Source organism: Pan troglodytes, chromosome 5 (genome assembly GCF_028858775.2).
Source record: "Pan troglodytes isolate AG18354 chromosome 5, NHGRI_mPanTro3-v2.0_pri, whole genome shotgun sequence".
Taxonomy (NCBI): Eukaryota; Metazoa; Chordata; class Mammalia; order Primates; family Hominidae; genus Pan; species Pan troglodytes.
This window is the reverse complement of record NC_072403.2, coordinates 62849483-62867137: the sequence shown is the minus strand read 5'-3', so window position 1 is coordinate 62867137 and position 17655 is coordinate 62849483. Positions and strand designations below refer to the sequence as shown.

At 39.5% G+C, this 17655-nt stretch overlaps 1 protein-coding gene across 7 annotated transcripts in view; it reads right to left on the bottom strand.

Annotated features, from left to right (window-relative positions):
- The window catches only part of BEND6 (BEN domain containing 6), a 72155-nt gene that overhangs the window by 26949 nt on the left and 27551 nt on the right, over positions 1-17655 (bottom strand). For all 7 annotated transcript variants that reach the window (XR_010157719.1, XM_009451498.4, XM_016955729.3 and 4 more), the window contains exon 3: positions 7787-7964. Coding sequence is in view for 6 of the 7 variants with exons in the window: in XM_009451498.4 (XP_009449773.1) it covers positions 7787-7964 (178 nt within the window). In the remaining variant the exon portion in view is untranslated. The remainder of the gene's footprint in view (positions 1-7786; positions 7965-17655) is intronic.

The following is a 17655-nucleotide window of genomic DNA, read 5'->3' as shown; positions in this document are numbered from 1 at the left end:
TTAATCCATTTAACCCTGAGTTAACACAGCACATGTTTCAGAGAGCACGGGGTTGGGGGTAAGGTTATAGATTAACAGCATCCCAAGGCAGAAGAATTTTTCTTAGTACAGAACAAAATGGAGTCTCCTATGTCTACTTCTTTCTACACAGACACAGTAACAATCTGATCTCTCTTTGTTTTCCCCACATCTCCCCCTTTTCTTTTCGACAAAACCACCATCGTCATCATGGCCCGTTCTCGATGGTCGCTATCTCTTTGGAGCTGTTGGGTACACCTCCCAGACGGGGCGGCCGGGCAGAGGCACTCCTCACTTCCCAGATGGGGCAGCAGGGCAGAGGCGCTCCTCACATCCCAGACGATGGGTGGCCAGGCAGAGGCGCTCCTCACCTCCCAGACGGGGCAGCTGGGCAGAGGCGCTCGCTTCCTAGACGGGGCGGCCGGACAGAGGCGCTCCTCACATCCCAGACAATGGGCGGCCAGGTCTATGCACTTCTGTTGGCAGGTTTTATATTGGGCCATGCAGTTTGACCTACGGACTAGTACATGACACTTATAGGTAAGAGCTGGCTGCAACCAAAGTGGCTGGGTATAGACTTGATCCTTGTTTTACTGAGAGAAGTTCTCTGTGGTCTCAGTCAATGGGCTGATTGGTGGATTACACAGTGGTCTGTGCTCTCTGCTTAGCTGCAGGGGAAGGAGGAACCAAAATGGGCAGGGCTGGATGGACAGGTCCACCTTCAGGTCCCCTGATAGCAGGCACAAGCGTCAGCACTGAGGGGGAATCCAGTGGGTGGCCACCAAGCGCCCAGAGGTGTGCCTAGTTGTGGAGCTGGGAAATCTCCTTGGCCCCAAGCTCTTTGCACAGGCATGAGGAACGTGGCCTAAACTAATCCAGGAAAGTGAGTGCAATAGATGCTTGGAGATCTGCTTGAATGTGGAGCAGTGAGGATCCCCCCGCACCTGATTCTCTGCACAAGAAGGGTGGGGCAGCTCAGGCTGCTGAACCAGCTGAGCAAGTGCTCCAAATGCCTGGAGATCTGCCTGGGCATGAAGCAGAGATGGCCTCCATGCCATCACTGTACAGAATCTCCATGAATCTCTGTACAGAAAGGGTGGGGTGAATCAAGCTCCTGATCCACATGAGCAAGTGCTCTGAATACCTGGAGATCTGCCTGGGCATGGAGTGGAGAGAGTCCCACTGCATCAAGATTTATGCCCAAGAAGGGTGGGGAGCAACTCAGGCTGCTGAACCAGGTGAGGGGGTGCTCCTAATGCCTGGACACCTGCCTGGGTCCTGTGAGTGAAGCAGAGAGGAAACTGCTGCACCATGGCTTCAGCAGAGTGGGCTGATGAACCCAGTAATTTTCTCGCCCATTTTTAAACAGAATTATTTGATTTTTTGCTACTGGGTTGTTTGAGTTCCCTATATTTTCTGGATATTAACCCCATGTCAGATGCAGAGTTTGCAAACATTTTCTCCATTTCGGAGGTTGTCTCTTCACTCTGTTGATTGTTTCCTTTGTTGTGTAGAAGCTTTTTGGTTTGATGTGATTCTATTTGCCTTTTTCTTTCTTTCCTTCTTTTTTTTTTTTGCTTTTGTTGCCTATGCTCTTGGGGTCTTATTAAAAAAAATCCTTTCCCAGACCAATGTCATGAAGCATTTCCCAATGTTTTCTTCTAGAAGTTCCATAGTTTCTGGTCTTAATCCATTTTCAGTTGATTTTTTTGGAGTCTAAAAACATTGATTTTTCATTCTTTACTAAAATCTCATTACTTACAAGAGTCAAGTTTTTGGCTGATGCTTTGTTTTTCCTAGGTGTACACATGATAAATACTGACAATTTAATACCTTTCTATACAACAGATATATCACTTATTTTCTTTCACATCCTATTGTGCTGGTCAGTTGTAGTGCACAAGATATGTATTAAATACTTAACACACACACACATAGCACACACACGTTTGCCATCCTGAATTTCTAGAATAGCATATTCATTCTGCCATTTTTCTTAGTTAGCAGGCTTTACAAACACAGAAACAGCCCTGATTCTTAAAGAGTTAGGAACATTATTGCAAACAAAGTAAATAATCAGCATATAGTCTTCCCTTAGACCCCTTTCTTAATAGTATTATACAAGAGATTTCAACTTTCTGTTATCTTCCTAGTTCCCAACTGCAGCTTTACAAGAAGGCCTGCTATAAACATGCCGTTAACATTGTAAACCACTCCCTCTCCCTCAAAACGTAATCTTTTTTTGCAGCCTCTATTTTTTCCATAGCACCTTTCACCATTCAACATATTATATAATTTACTGAATTATCTTTTGTATGTTTTTTAACCATCCAGATGCCTCTTGCCGCCCCCCCACCCCCACACACACGCTCCGTGAAAGCAGGAATCTTTGTTTTGTTCATTGAGTTTTCTCGGTATTTAGAATAGTCCCTTTCACATAGTAGGGACTTTATAAATATTTACTAAATGAATAAATGGGCCAGGTGCGGTAGCTCATGCCTGTAATCCCAGCACTTTTGGAGGCAGAGGTGGGTGGATCACGAGGTCAGGAGATCAAGACCATCCTGGCTAATGCGTGAAACCTCGTCTCTACTAAAAATACAAAAAATTAGCCAGGCGTGGTGGCGGGCACCTGTAGTCCCAGCTACTCAGGAGGCTGAGGCAGGAGAATGGCGTGAACCTGGGAGGCGGAGCTTGCAGTGAGCCGAGATTGTGCCACTGCACTGCAGTCTGGGCGACAGAGTGAGATTCCGTCTCAAAAAATAAATAAATAAAATGAATAAATGCAGAAATGAACACTGCAGTGGCAGTAGGCAGTTCCTGACTTCTGTTGCCAGAAGTCTAGTCAATTGCCAACTTTACTACTTCGTTTCTAGGGTTAAATTCTAGTGTGTGTGTATGTGGTGGGGAGATGGGGAGATGGACAATATTAAATACATAATAGATTACACAGAGTTGCAAGTGCCAAAAAGGAAACAAAACAGGGGAGAATAAAAACTGGGAGAAGAAAGGTTGAAATTTTAGATGGGAGGAAGGTCACGGAAAAGATGAATTAGCAGTGAAGATCTGAAAGAAATGGGGGTTCAAGGCATATGGATAACTGGAGGAAGAACATTCTAGGCAGAGGTGATGGAAAGCACAAAGACACTAAAGACAAGATCATGCCTGATGTCTTCGGAGGGCAAGTAAGTGGTCCAGTGTGTCTGGATCACAGAGAAGGAGAGGATGAAGAGTAGAAAAGAAGGCAAGAGAAGTAAGTGGAGGGGAGGTGGCCAGATCATGTAAGGAGCCAAAGATCATAAAAAGACTTTAGTTTTTATACTGAGTGAGGTACGAATCCACTGGAGAGTTTTAAGCACAGGAGGACAGGAACTGATTAACATTTAACAGAATCATTCTCACTGCTGGGTTGAGAATAGACCTCATAGGAACAAGAACAGAAGTAGGGATGCAAGTTACAATGCCACCTTAATTACATAGATGAGAGGTAATGGTGGCTAGGACCAGAGTAGCAGCAGTAGGAGTGGTAAAAGGGATTGAGTTTCAGAAATATTTTGAAGGCAAAGCTAGTGGGATTTGCTAATGGACTGAGTGTGGGGTGTAAAATAAATACAGAAATAGAAGATAACATGAAGATAACATCATAGTTTCTGGTTTAAGGAACTTGAACAATGAAGTTAACATTAGCTAAGATGAGGAAGAAAGAAACAGGTTGAAGGAGGTGAGGAATGTGGTTTGAAACATGTTAGCCTATCAGTCACGTTAAGCATGCAGTTAGACAATGAGTTAGAGAGGCCCAGGCAGGAAATAGAACTCTGACAATCATAGTTCATTGATTTTTGTGTTTTTTGTTTTGTTTTGTTTTGTTTTTGTTTGTTTGTTTTTGACAGAGTCTCGCTATGTCGCTCAGGCTGGAGTGCAGTGGTGTAATCTCAGCTCACTGCCACCTCAACCTCCCGGGTTCAAGCAATTCTCGTGCCTCAGCCTCCCGGGTAGCTGGGACCATAGGCGCGCAACACCATGCCTGGCTAATTTTTGTATTTTGAGTAGAGATGGAGTTTTGTCACGTTGCCCAGGTTGGTCTCAAACTCCTGGTCTCAAGTGATCCACCCGCTTTGGCCTCCCAAAGAGCTGGATTACAGGTGTGAGCCACTGTGCCCAGCCTCATTGATAGATATTAACACCGTATTATTGGAGACAGTCATCTAGAGAATGAATGCAGATAGAAAAGAAAAAAGTCCTAGTACTGAGCCAGGGGACTCACAAAATATTTAGAGGATGAGACAATGAATCAGCTAAATGGAATAAGATGGAAAGACCAGCAATATAGGAGGAAGGCTGGTGATTTTGATATCCTGGAAAGCAGCAAAGGACCTTTTTCAAGGATGGAGAGTTGTCCAAATGTGTCAAAATGCTGGTAACAGGGCACTTAAGATGACAAGTGATAAATGACTATTGTGGTTAGCAATGCAGAATATCATGATTGAACTGTGTCCCCCAAAAAGATGTGTTGGAAGACTAACCCCTATTACCTCAGAATGTGACCTTATTTGGACATAGGGTTTTTACAGATGTAATCGAGTTGAAATGAGGTCATTAGGGTGGGCCCTAATATAATGCGACTGGTGTTCTTATAAAAAGGGAGAGGTTTAGACACAGAGAGAGAAGCACACAAGAACATCCTGTGAAGATTGGGGTTATGCTGACTTATCCAAGGAACAATCAGAAGCTAGGAGAGAAACCTGAACAGATTATTCCTAGCACCTGCAGGGAGAGTATGGCCCTGCTGACACCTTGATTTTGTAATTCCAAACTCCAGACAGGTGACAGAATAAATTTCTGTGGTTTAAGCCACCTAGTTTGTGGTACTTTGTCACTGCAGCCCTAGCTAGCTAATACATGGAGATGACTGATGATCATGAGATGAGAAATTACAATGAAATTAAAGGATCTAATTGGAGTGGGATCCAGAAAGAATAACAGGGAGGAAACTGAATAGAGTGTGTAGAGTCAAGAGTTTTGAGGAGTTTTTCCATAAGAGGAAGGAGAAAAATAGAAGGTGGAGAAGCAAATGGTCTGAAAGTGAGGTTTTTGTTTTTTTTTTTTAATGGGAGAAATAATAGTATGTTTGATACTAATGGGAATGATTCATTAGAGAAGGAAAACTTGATCTTGCAGGAGACAGGGCAGAATCTCTGGAGCAATATACTGATTACAAAAAAGGGGATGGGATCTGGTGCATTGAAGGAGATTGGGACTCACAAGGATAGGTTATTCATAAATACTAGGAAGTAAAGGGGGCACAGAAGCACAGGTGCAGGGAGATGGCAGTGGCTTCCTATCCTTCCACCTCTCAGAGAAGTAAGAAGTAAAGCCATCAACTGAGAATTAAGAAGACTTGGAATTGGCAGAAAGAGAAGAAAATGAAATGGCAATTTGGAGCGTGGGAGAGAGAAGAAACTGGTCATAGTAAGTGATTATTTTTATATGCTATTGAAGCTGATTGGCACTCTTTATTTAAAATTTTCTCTTCTATATTTATAATGAAATTTAGCCTACAGTTTTTTGGGGGATGGATTATGTGTCAGGTGTCAATAAAAATGTATAATAACAATAATAACTACCATTACTGAGTTCTTCTTTTGTGCCAGGTACTAGGTAAAGCATTTCTACTAATTAGCTCATTGAATTCTCATAGCAACAAGGAAATCATATATTGCCTTCCTCTGCTTTTTGGATGAGGAAACCTTAGTGGGGGATAAGGGCACAGTGAAATAATATGGCCAAAGTTTTACAGCAAAGTCGGGCTTCACACCAAGGTCTACAGCTCCAAGATTAACGCTTTTTTTTTTTTTTTTTTTTTTTTGAGATGGAGTCTCACTCTGTCGCCCAGGCTGGAGTGCAGTGGCACGATCTCGGCTCACTGCAAGCTCCGCCTCCCAGGTTCATGCCATTCTCCTGCCTCAGCCTTCCAGTAGCTGGGACTACAGGTGCCCGCCACCACGCCTGGCTAATTTTTTCTATTTTTAGTAGAGACGGGGTTTCACAGTGTTAGCCAGGATGGTCTTGATCTCCTGACCTCTTGATCCACCTGCCTCTGCCTCCCAAAGTGCTGGAATTACAGGCATGAACCACCGCGCCCGGCCAAGATTAATGCTTTTAACTAGCAATTCATGCTAATTTTATAAACTAGCTTTTCATCCTATGCTAAGTTCTGGAAGAGATTATATAAAAATGGGTATTATGTATTCTTTGGAAATCACAAAAAACTAGTCAAAAGAAAACATCAGTTTTAAAAACATAATATTTAAAATGAAGAAATAAGGCCAGGTACGGTGGCTCACATCTGTAATCCCAGCTCTTTGGGAGGCCAAAGCAGGAGGATGGCTTGAGGCCAGGAGTTCGAAACCAGCCTGGGTAACACAGCGTGACCCCCATCTCTATGAAAAATTTAAAAAATTAGTCGGGTGTGGTGGTGCATGCCAAAAGTCCTAGCTACTCAGGAGGCTGAGGCAGGAGGGTTGCTTAGGCTTAGGAGTTTGAGGTTGCAGTAAGCTATGATCTCACCACTGCACTCCATCCTGGGCAACAGAGCAAGACCCTGTTTCTACAAAACAAACAAATAAAAAAATGAAGTGAAGAAATAAAGAGGTAATGCCTTGTCAATTGAATAACATCTTTCTACTTACATGTGGCTATTTCTACTTAAAAGTATGAAGCCTTTAATTTAACAAATATTCTTAGTAAAGGATGTGAATCATTACTCTCAACTTCATTCATCACCGTGTTCTATCTGTCTCTTATTACTATTCTGTCTCCAAATGCATTGTGAACCCCTCTATTTTCATAAGCCATTGTTCTAGGGTAGGTTGCTACCATGTGAGACTGGACAATTGTATGGCCTTTCTGGTGGTTCTGCCTCACTTTCTTGTACCACTTGTACTCATTCTGTACACAGCAACTGGAAGGACTTATTTTCAAAATGTTCTGTGTATTTACTGTTTTACAACTGAGTGCTGCCAACATAGTATCCTTATTATAAAATATTCAGCTGTATAAAAAATGTATAGTGCTTAACTACAAATGGAAAGCATAATTTTTGAAAAAATAAACACATGAACATCACATAGGATCCTACAAAAAGGCATTAAGCCAAGTAGTTTTTAATTTGCTTATGCTGTCTTTCTCCTTTTTTCATTTTTTTTCCAGCCACTGGAGTATTTTGTGATGATCTTTCTTCTTTATATGTTTCCAGTGGAATGCTATTATTTTTATTATTTTCCCAAGACACTCTTCCCAATAGAAAAAAATGAAAATGTACTATATGGACTCTAATTCCAGTGATTTCATGAAGAATCACAATAAGCTCCATTTTCTAGAGATGTCCCTAGCAGACAGGGGTGACCTAAGTACATCATGAATAACTTATCATATTTGCTCTGTCTTAATAATCTTTTGTCTCTAGGGCTTAGCACTGTGAGTCGTGTATATTAAATGCTCAATAAGTAATCTCTTAAAAACTATTAAATGAATATAATATTTAGTATTTTGTAGGAGAATCTAAAAATTTTCAAGCCATAAGCTAGATCCTTCAATAGAGTGCTTCTGTATTTAAATTATATAATCAGTGATTTTTTCTAAAACTGTGATTTTTTGAGCTCCCAGAGGTGTGGATTTTCTTCTTCATTCTTGACAGCTAATTTGCAATACTTTCCACTGATCATATACTTTCCCTTTTATCTAAAATGTCAATTTTCTCAAAGTTTACCTTGAAGCATGACCAAAGACTGTCGAAGTCGGCTGTTTTCCTTCCGGGTGTTTGTTAGTTTTTCTTTCAGGCTTTTTATTTTGGCGCACAATTCTTCCTTTGACAATTCTGCTAAAGGCTCTTCATCCTCACTGGAGCTTTCACCAGGCAGAAAGGCATTTCCCGAATATGGGTCTCTCTAAAATAGAAGGCAGGCACAATAAAAGAAGCCTCATAGCATCTTTAATGGTTTATCTCTGGTTAACCATTCCATGTTGTTGGGACTACAAATTTCTTGTTCTCACAGGCACTTCCTGCTGCTGATCTAGCCCCAGCTTTGTCCTCCAGCGGGCAGAGGAACTCAAAATAAGGGCAGGACAAAGTTTCATGCACATATGCCTCTTGAGAAACAGAAACCAGGATTCTGAATTTCTGCCTAACTTCAGTGAAAAATACAAAGTAGAAAATTAGCAAAACAGAATAAAATCAACAAGACCACCATTCAAATCTGGTCTTCTCTGATACACAGCCCGGATTTGAGCAGGATGCCTCACCATATGAACCTTATTTCTTTCGCCTGTGAATACACACAGACAAATGATTTAATAAATAGAAAAGCTTAACAAGATGGCAGGGTATACCAGAGTTAGTGCTTCTATGTGCCAGCTACAAACAATTCATAACATAGTGTTCAAAAGGTTACTATTTATTAGAAGGACAAGAAGTACCTGTGGAGGGGAGTGTGGGGTAGTAGCTGACAGGGGACGTGAGGGAATCTTTGGGGTGCTGGTGAGGTTTTATTTTTTATATGGGTGTGTTCATTGTGTGATAATCAAGCTATACATTTTTTATATGTGTATTCTTCTGTATATATATTACACTTCCCTAAAATGTTTCTTAAAAATCTCCAGAAAGTGGCTGGCTGCGGTGGCTCACACCTGTAATCCCAGCACTTTGGGAGACCAAGGAGGGTGGATCACTTGAGCCCAGGGGGTCAAGACAGCCTGGGCAATGTGGTGAAACCCTGTCTCTACAAAAAATATAAAAATTAGCCAGGCGTGGTGGCACATGCCTGTTGTCCAGCTATTCTGGATGATCACCTGATTAAAGGGAGGTAGAGGCTGCAGTAAGCCGAGATGGTACCACTGCGCTCCACCCTGGGTGACAGAGGGATACCCTGTCTCAAAAACAATGTAAAAATTAAAAAAAAAAAAACCTCCAGAAAGTAAATTTGTATAGATTCTCTTGACAGTTTTCAATCCCTAGAGCCTAAATATTCTGTATTTATGTTTAAATCCTGAGAACAGATGTCATTGACACACAACAAAAGATTTGCAAGAGCTTTATGAAAGAAGTAAAAAACAAACTTGACTGAAAGCTACCAAAGATAATCTAAATTAATGTAGAGAGACATCATGTTCAGAGATAAGAAGGCTTAATTAATTTATTTTTAAATGTTTGCAATTTTTTCAATTATCAATTTATTGTGTAACCATAATCATGGTTCATTATTTACAAGTAATATTGTTTTCATTAGATTGCAATATTATTGGTGAAAATGATAAAAATTATTTGTTGAGTGTCCACCAGGTATTTAGTGGTGTTGTAGGTACTTTACCTGTACCTTCATATGAAATGCCCACTTTATAAATGAAGATAATAGATTCAGAGATACTGTCATTTGTTAAAGGTCATGCATCCAGTAAACGCTGGAGCTTGGAAGAGATCTCAAGATTGTCTGACTCCTGTAGGATCCTTAATTTTTTTAAAAAATTGATTATGCCAAAATTGAGCCATGGAATTAATATAAATTCAATAAAAATCTCAGAAGACATTTTGGTAACCTAATAAATTGGTTTTAAAATTTATATGGAAGAACAGAAGGCCAAGAATATCCAAAGCAATGCTAAAGAAGTATAAGAAGCAGGGTGTTTCCTCACAAATACAAAGGCTTATTAAAAATCTAGAAAACCGTAGGGTGCTGGTTCAGGGATAGACAATATGACCAAGAAATAGAAGAGAGTGGCCTGAGGCCGGGTATGGTGGCTCATGCCTGTAATCCCAGCACTTTGGGAGGCTGAGGCAGGCAGATCTCTTCAGCGCAGAAGTTCAAGACCAGCCTGGGGAATGTGGCAAAACCCTGTTTCTACAAAAAATACAAAAATTATCCAGTCGTGGTGGTGCACACCTGTAGTCCTGGTTACTCGGGGGGCTGAGATGGGAGGATTGCTTGAGCTTGGTAGGTTGAGGCTGTGGTGAGCTATGATCACATCACAGCCTGGAAGACACAGCGAGACCCTGTCCAAAAAAAAAAAAAAAAAAAAAAGAAGCGAGTGGCCCAAAATAGATGCATGCAGATGAAGAACTTTGACATGGTGGAGAAGGCATGGCAGCTTACTGCAGAAATGGGATCTGTTCAACAAATAAAGCTTGAAAAAACTGGTTAACCATTTGGAAAAAAAAATGAAAGGAAATGGATCTCTTATTACATACACACATATACACATGCACACACACAACTTCAGATGGATTAAGAATTTAAACATCAAAAACAAAAGTTTAAGTTTTGCAAGAAAATGTAAGTGCAGGTATTTTGAACTTGGGGCAGGAAAGAATTTCTTAGGCATAAAATCATTGATCATAATAGAAAAGACTAACAAATTCAGCTAAATTAAAATTAAGAAATTTTCTTCATTAAGGCACATTAAAGAAAGTGAAAAAACACATCACAACTGGTGGATATTTGCAATACTGTTAAGTGACAAATCAGTAAGGAAAAAGAAGCCAGCAATTCAATAGAAAATAGGCAGAAGACATGAACAAACATTTTACAGAACAGAAAACCCATAGGGCTTATAAATATACAAAAGGATGCTCAACCTCATTAACAACTAGGGAAAAGAAGATCAACATGATAACAAGACATCATTTGGGGCAAAAATATGAATGGGCTTGACAAAAGCATAGAGTAGATGTAGATCAATGGAATTTCCTCATATTTCTGGTGGGAATGTAAATTGGCAGAACTACTCTGGAAAGCATTTGACATTATCTTGTAAAGTTTACCATTTACCTACCCTCTGATCTTGCAATTGATTTCTAGGTCTATACATAAGAGAAACTTTCAGTATTTGTAGTCTAAGACTTTCCATAACACTGTTGTTCATAATGGTGAAAACCTGAAAACAGCCCAAATTCCCATTGATAGGACAGTGGGTAAATGAGTTGTGTTAGTTACAAGTTGGGATATTATACAGCATTGATAGTGAATAAATTATAGCCAAAATGAATTAATTTCAGTAAAATGTTGAGTAAGAAATGCAAGTTCCAGAAGTAAACAATATGGTATACTTTATGTAAAGTTTAAGAACAGAGAAAACTAATGATACATTATCTAAATAAATATAGATTATATATCACATGATATATAATCCATAATATATATTTATATAGAAATGTATAATGAGACTACATTATAGTTGTGTATATATTTTTATAAAACTATTATTGTTATTATTTATTTATTTATTTACTTTTTGAGATGGAATCTCACTCTGTCTCCCAGGATGGAGTGCAGTGGCACAATCTCGGCTCACTGCAACCTCCACCTCCCTGGTTCAAGTGATTCTCCTGCCTCAGCCTCTTGAGTAGCTGGGATTTCAGGCACGCGCCAGCATGCCCAGCTAATTTTTTTGTACATTTAGTAGAGAAAAGGTTCTGCCATATTGCCCAGGCTGGTTTCAAACTCCTGACCTCAAGTCATCTGCCCACCTCGGACTCCCAAAGTGCTGGGATTACAGGCATGAGCCACCACGCCCAGCCTATAAAACTATTAAAACACAAGTAAATTAAACAAAATTGAATACGATTACCTCTAGAATGAGGCAGGCAGGGAATGGGGTAGGTGAGGAGTCTATAGGAAGTTATGAGTTTTAGTAATGTTTTAGGTCTTGGGATGGGCAGCAGCTTTATTGGAGATCATTGTATTTTTTAAGTAAAAAATAAAAGTTGTCATGAGGCAATATATAGAGAACATCTTTCATATTGCATTGCACATAGTAAACATTCAATAATCATTTTTATCATGTTAGTATACAACATGGTTTCCTTCTTTGTAATTCTTCTCCTTTCTTCATTTCTCTTCGTATTTCCTATTCACAACCTTCTGACTGAGACTATGCTATTAGGTCAATTTTGGGGCTTATTGCATCAGAGAAGGTAGAGAGCTGATTCAGTTGAAAAAAAGCACTCACGGCTGGGCGTGGTGGCTCATGCCTGTAATCTCAGCACTTTGGGAGGCCGTGGCTGGCGGATCACGAGGTCAGGAAATCGAGACCATCCTGGCCAACATGGTGAAACCCCGTCTCAACTAAAAATACAAAAAATTAGCCGGGCCTGATGGCATGCACCTGTAGTCCCAGCTACCTGGGAGGCTGAGGCAGAAGAATCCGTTGAACCCAGGAGGCGGAGGTTGCAATGAGCCGAGATCATGCCACTGCACTCCAGTCTGGGCAACAGAGCAAGACTCTGTCTCAAAAAAAAAAAAAAAAGAAGAAAGAAAAAAGGAAAAAAGCATTCACATTTACCTTTTAGTTTAAAAAATAGTTTTAAAGGGCAATAGCAAGACAATTATTTGAAAACATATGCTTATAAGTTGTAACATTCAAGCTGTGTTGAGACAAAAGGATTTTCTGAAACTACCAAACTGGCATATATATATGTATATATATATCCAAATCTGGAAAATTGGAGTACAGAGTGGAATTTATAAGGATACAAACCTAGAAGTTTGTTGTTTAAAATTTTAAAGAATTAACCTGAGAGTAGAAGAAGCAAAGGTATAACATAAAGAAAGCCTCTACTGCCCAGTAAAAGAAAAGACATTCTGGTGCATGGAGGAGGAGCCTGGGCAATAAGAACTTGATTAGCATGAAATCTGATTTAAATGTCTTTGCTCTTCTTGCCCCTGCCCTTTAGGGGGAAAAGGGATGAATCTCCGGGTGGGGGTATATGATAGAGACATACAGATAAATGGGGGCAATCCCAGAACAGCAGGCTGGCTCCTTGCTTAGTGCATTCTTCCCTAAAGAGTCCTCATGTTCAGCATCAGGGCAACACGGTGTCTCTCCGGGCCATAGATTGGAAATGGCCAAATTGGTGTCCAGATAAATGGGTCAGAGACAACATCCAGATTTCCCAGAGCTCATGCAAAACAGCTGGAGAATCCAAATGTGCTTGTATCCTAGTTAGGGAATAGGTAAGTTCTGGAGGAACTAATGAAATATAAACAGCTGGCTGGGCACAGTGGCTCACGACTGTAATCCCAGTACTTTGGGAGGCGGAGGTGGGCAGATCAGTTGAGGTCAGGAGTTCAAGACCAGCCTGGCCAATATGGTGAAACCTCGTCTCTACTAAAAATACAAAAAAATTAGCCAGGCGTGGTGGCTCATGCCTGTAATCCCAGCTACTTGGGAGGCTGAGGCACGAGAATTGTTTGAAAACCCAGGAGGTGGAGGTTGAAGTGAGCAGAGATTGTGCCACTGCACTCCAGCCTGGGTGATACAGCAAGAGTCTGTCTCAAAAAAAAAAAAAAAAAAGAAAAGAAAAGAAACACAAACAGCTTAATATCTAGACAGAGAGGCCACAAGGTGCCAGAACATTATAGAAGATGGCAGTGTGTGCCAGGATGGCAAATTTCAGCAGCAGCTACCAATAGAATCCCCAATGGACTTGTAAGGATTGGCTCAACAGTAACACCAAGGGACACCCTGAAACAAGGCAGGGAAGTTAAAACCTCAGTAAAAGATCAGATATCTTTCCCCAGAGGCTGAGTGCAAGACTTTGAAAAACTTGGTTCACTTCCCAAGAAAAGAAGGTGGAGGAGGGGAAGAATTTAGAATTCATTGAGGCTTAAATCCTGAAGTGACTTAAATAATAATAACTCAAAAAGACTGTTTTACACTAGAAAATGAATAAACAAGTTTAAGCTTTTTATTGTCTTATCAATCAAGCATAGAGACTTGAAAGCCAGATGAGATCAGTTATAGAAAACACAACTACATTTTTATATGATTTGCAGCATTTACATTCAAACTTTATTTTATTTTATTTATTTATTATTATTATTATTTTCTGGAAACAGGTCTTGCTCTTTTGCCCGGGCTGGAGTGCAGTGACATAATTTTAGCTCACTGCAGCCTCGAACTCCTGGGCTCAAGCAGTCCTCCCGCCTTAGCCTCCCGAGTAGCTGGGTTTATAGGTGCGAGTCACCATACCTGGCCCTCACCTTTATTTTATAAATGTACAGATATATGTATATGTTTGTATATTTCATTGTTATATATGTGTTTGTATATATATACATATGTAATACATCTTATAGTGATGAAAATTACTAATATCAGAAGTAGGCAGATAGCTATACCCACGTTAAATGTATAAATCTTAAAGAAAAAATTATGTATTGATTAAATAGAAATAAGAAATTTTTAAAAACTGAAGATAGCCTATTGATACCATAATTCTGTTAGTAGTAATTAGTATCTATGGTCTAGTTCTTGTTAGCAAGTTTTAGCAAGTTGCTACAAGAGGGAAAGGACATCAGGCAAAAGAAATCCATTTGTAAGCATCAATGGAAGGAAATGAAGTTAACAGACACATATTAGATTGGGAGAATATATTTGTAATATCTCAAACCATAAGAGACTAATTTCTACAATAGATAAGGTATTAGTGCAAATCAATAAGAATTGACAGAACAGGAAATCCATCAGAATAACCAAGAAAACGAACAGAAAACAAAAACCTAATAGAAAAATGGACAGTGCAGAGACTGCTAGTTATCTCCAGGTGTCTATTCTACCATTCTTGTATAGTACAATAAAGGTTTTAGCTGGGCTCATAGTTGTCAGCTAAAGGCTTCATTTCCCTGACTCCCATGCGGCTCAGTGTGACTATATGACTAAGTTCCCTCCAATAGGATATGAGCAGGAGTATTTTGGACCACTGACTTGTTGATAACCTTAAAAGAACAAGCATGCCTTCTTCTGCCTGTATTCTCCTTCTTCTATTAGCAGATGGGAAGGCATGATGGGAGAGTGAGGGGAGGGTAGTCATCTTAGACCTAGAGATAGAGGCTGTGTATTGAGGAAGGTAGATCAACAAGGTAAGAGGGACACTTAACATGTGGGGCTGCCATAGCACCCCTAAACTGCTCTTACTATTAGGTAAGAGGGAAATAAACTTCATCCTGTATAAGCCATTATTGTGTTATTTGAGTCTATTTTACAGCCTTTGCAACATATATCATAACTAGTCCAAAATTGAGTACCCAGAAGTATGAATACCTAAAACCTGAAATATAATTGAATTACTGAGAGGTCAGGTGGTAGCGCACAGGCATGGCATGCTGGATAGCCATTGATTCTTGTTAGACCTTGGGGCATATTTGGTACAACAGTCACCTGGAATACCTTTGAAGGCAGACCACAAGCTTATTGAGCTTGGAAAAACAATGCTGGTATGTATCAGCTACTCCTTGTCAGTGCTGGTCAGTGTGCAAGCAGACATGGAAGGCTCTCTGAGTGCAGCATGCAATTTAAATTAACTGAGAGTCCAGTAATATTCAATCTTCAAGTTTTGAAAAAGCCAATTACTTTTATATCTAAATAGCAGAAGGTAAGACTGTATCCTCAAGGCTTTCTCGAGAGCTTTTCTTTAAGTGTTCTTGCCAGATAATGGGATCCAGCCCAGTGGTAAGCTTCAGATGCAGGGTGTTTCCTTCAAGCTTTTTGTTTTGTATAGTGTTTAGATAACTGTCATAAATTGGAGAGAAAAGAGGCTGAACACAGATGCCATAATTGAAGAGAACAGTTTTCATGCTTACAATCTATGATGAAATAAAATCTCTGGCTATAGTGAATTTCAATGGAACAAAAAAGAAATTAGTGGTTTAGAAAGCTATTAAGTTTTTGCTAAAGAAGCCACAATACCGGCCTATAAGAGCATGTGACTGTTTTTACCTCTCAAGCAATCCTTGAGTTTCCCCAAACCTGCATCAGCAGATTAAAACAATGAGATATCATTTTCTCCCATCAATTTGGCAAAAACTAGAAATTTGGATATTAATGCTAATGGTTGTAGGGAAGTACAAATATAGGAACCTCTTAAACACTGATGCTGGGCACGTACACTGATGTGAACACTCTCGAAAAGTAATTTTATAATATCTAGTCAAATGAACTAGCAATAAACATATAACTTACAAGGTATAAATCACCCTCCTATGTATTTTTCCCAGATAAATTGTCACACAGTTTTTTTTTCTTTTTTCTTTGCTTTTTTTTTTTGAGACAAGGTCTGGCTCTGTCACCCAGTCTGAAGTGCAGTGATGGGAACACAGCTCACTGCAGCCTGAAACTCCTAGACTCAAGCGATCCTCCCACCTCAACCTCCCAAGTAGCTAGGACTACAGGTGTAAGCAGTTGCACCCGATTAATTTTAAATTTTTTTTGGTAGAGAGAGGGTCTCCCTGTGTTGCCCAGGCTGGTCACAAACTCCTGGGCTCAAGTGATCCTCCTGCCTCAGCCTTCCAAAGTGCTGGGATTATAGGTGTAAGCCACTGCATCCGGCCTTACAAAGTTTCTTAAAAGGACATGTATAAGGATATTTACTTTGTCATTGTTTGTGGTAGCAAGATGCTGGAGGCAATCTAGGTATTCATCACTGAGGAAAGGATAAATAAAACACGGTGCTATGCAGCAGCTAGAAGCAATGGATCAGATGTATATATAGCAATATAGATAGGTATTAAAAACAGTGCCAATTGTGTGGAAACAAGCAAAGTGTCCATCAATGAATGGATGGATTAAAAAACAGTAGAATTAATATATTTATAAATGGAATATCATTGAGCCCTAAAAAAGAACAAGATCTTGCTATTTGCCACAATGTAGATGAGGCTGGAGGATGTTATGTTAGGTGAAGTAAACCAGACACAGAAAGAAAATTATTGCATGATCTCACTTACATCTGGAATCTAAAAAAAACTTTCAAATATTCAGAGATAGAGAACAAAACAGTGGTTACCAGGGCAGATGGGGCTTAGAGGAGAGAAAATGAGGAGATGTAAGTCAGAGGATATGAAGTAGCAGATACACAGAACAAACAGGTTTAGAGATCTAACGTAGCACACGAGGACCATAGGTAATAAAATTGTTTTGTGTTTGGGATTCATGCAACATGTGTAGATTTTATCTGCTCTTGCAACAAAAATTTTAAAAATGGGTAACTGTGAGTGATGGATATGTTAATTTGCTTCACTATAGTAACCTTCTTACTATCTATATGTTTCCTATAACGTGATGTTATATACCTGAAATATATACAATAAAATTTATTTTAAAAAAACAGTGCTGACTGAAAATCAGAAACAGATTAAGGTCTATATTTTAATACCACTGTACTATCAAATGATGTACACATAAGATGGTACAGTGTTGTGTGGTTTGTATTAAATAGTAAGAAAAGGATTAGAAACAACTGATATTTATCATAGGAAACCAGTTAAATAAAGGATGGTGAATACACACAGTGCAATAACATGGAGCAGTAAAAAATACAAAGCTCTCTGTATAATAATGGAAATACCTTCAAAATATATTAAGTAAAAAAGAAAAGTATAAAGCAATATATATGGTTAGTTTTGTGCCAAAGACAGGGATAAGAATGTATATTCATATTTGATTTATTTGAATGAAGAAACACTGGAACGATAAACAAGAAAGCAATAAATGTAATTACTTATATTGGGGGGCTGGTGGCAGGAACAGGGTAGGTGGGAGACAGGGATGTGAGGGAAACTTTTCACCGTTTACCTTTAAAAAAATTTT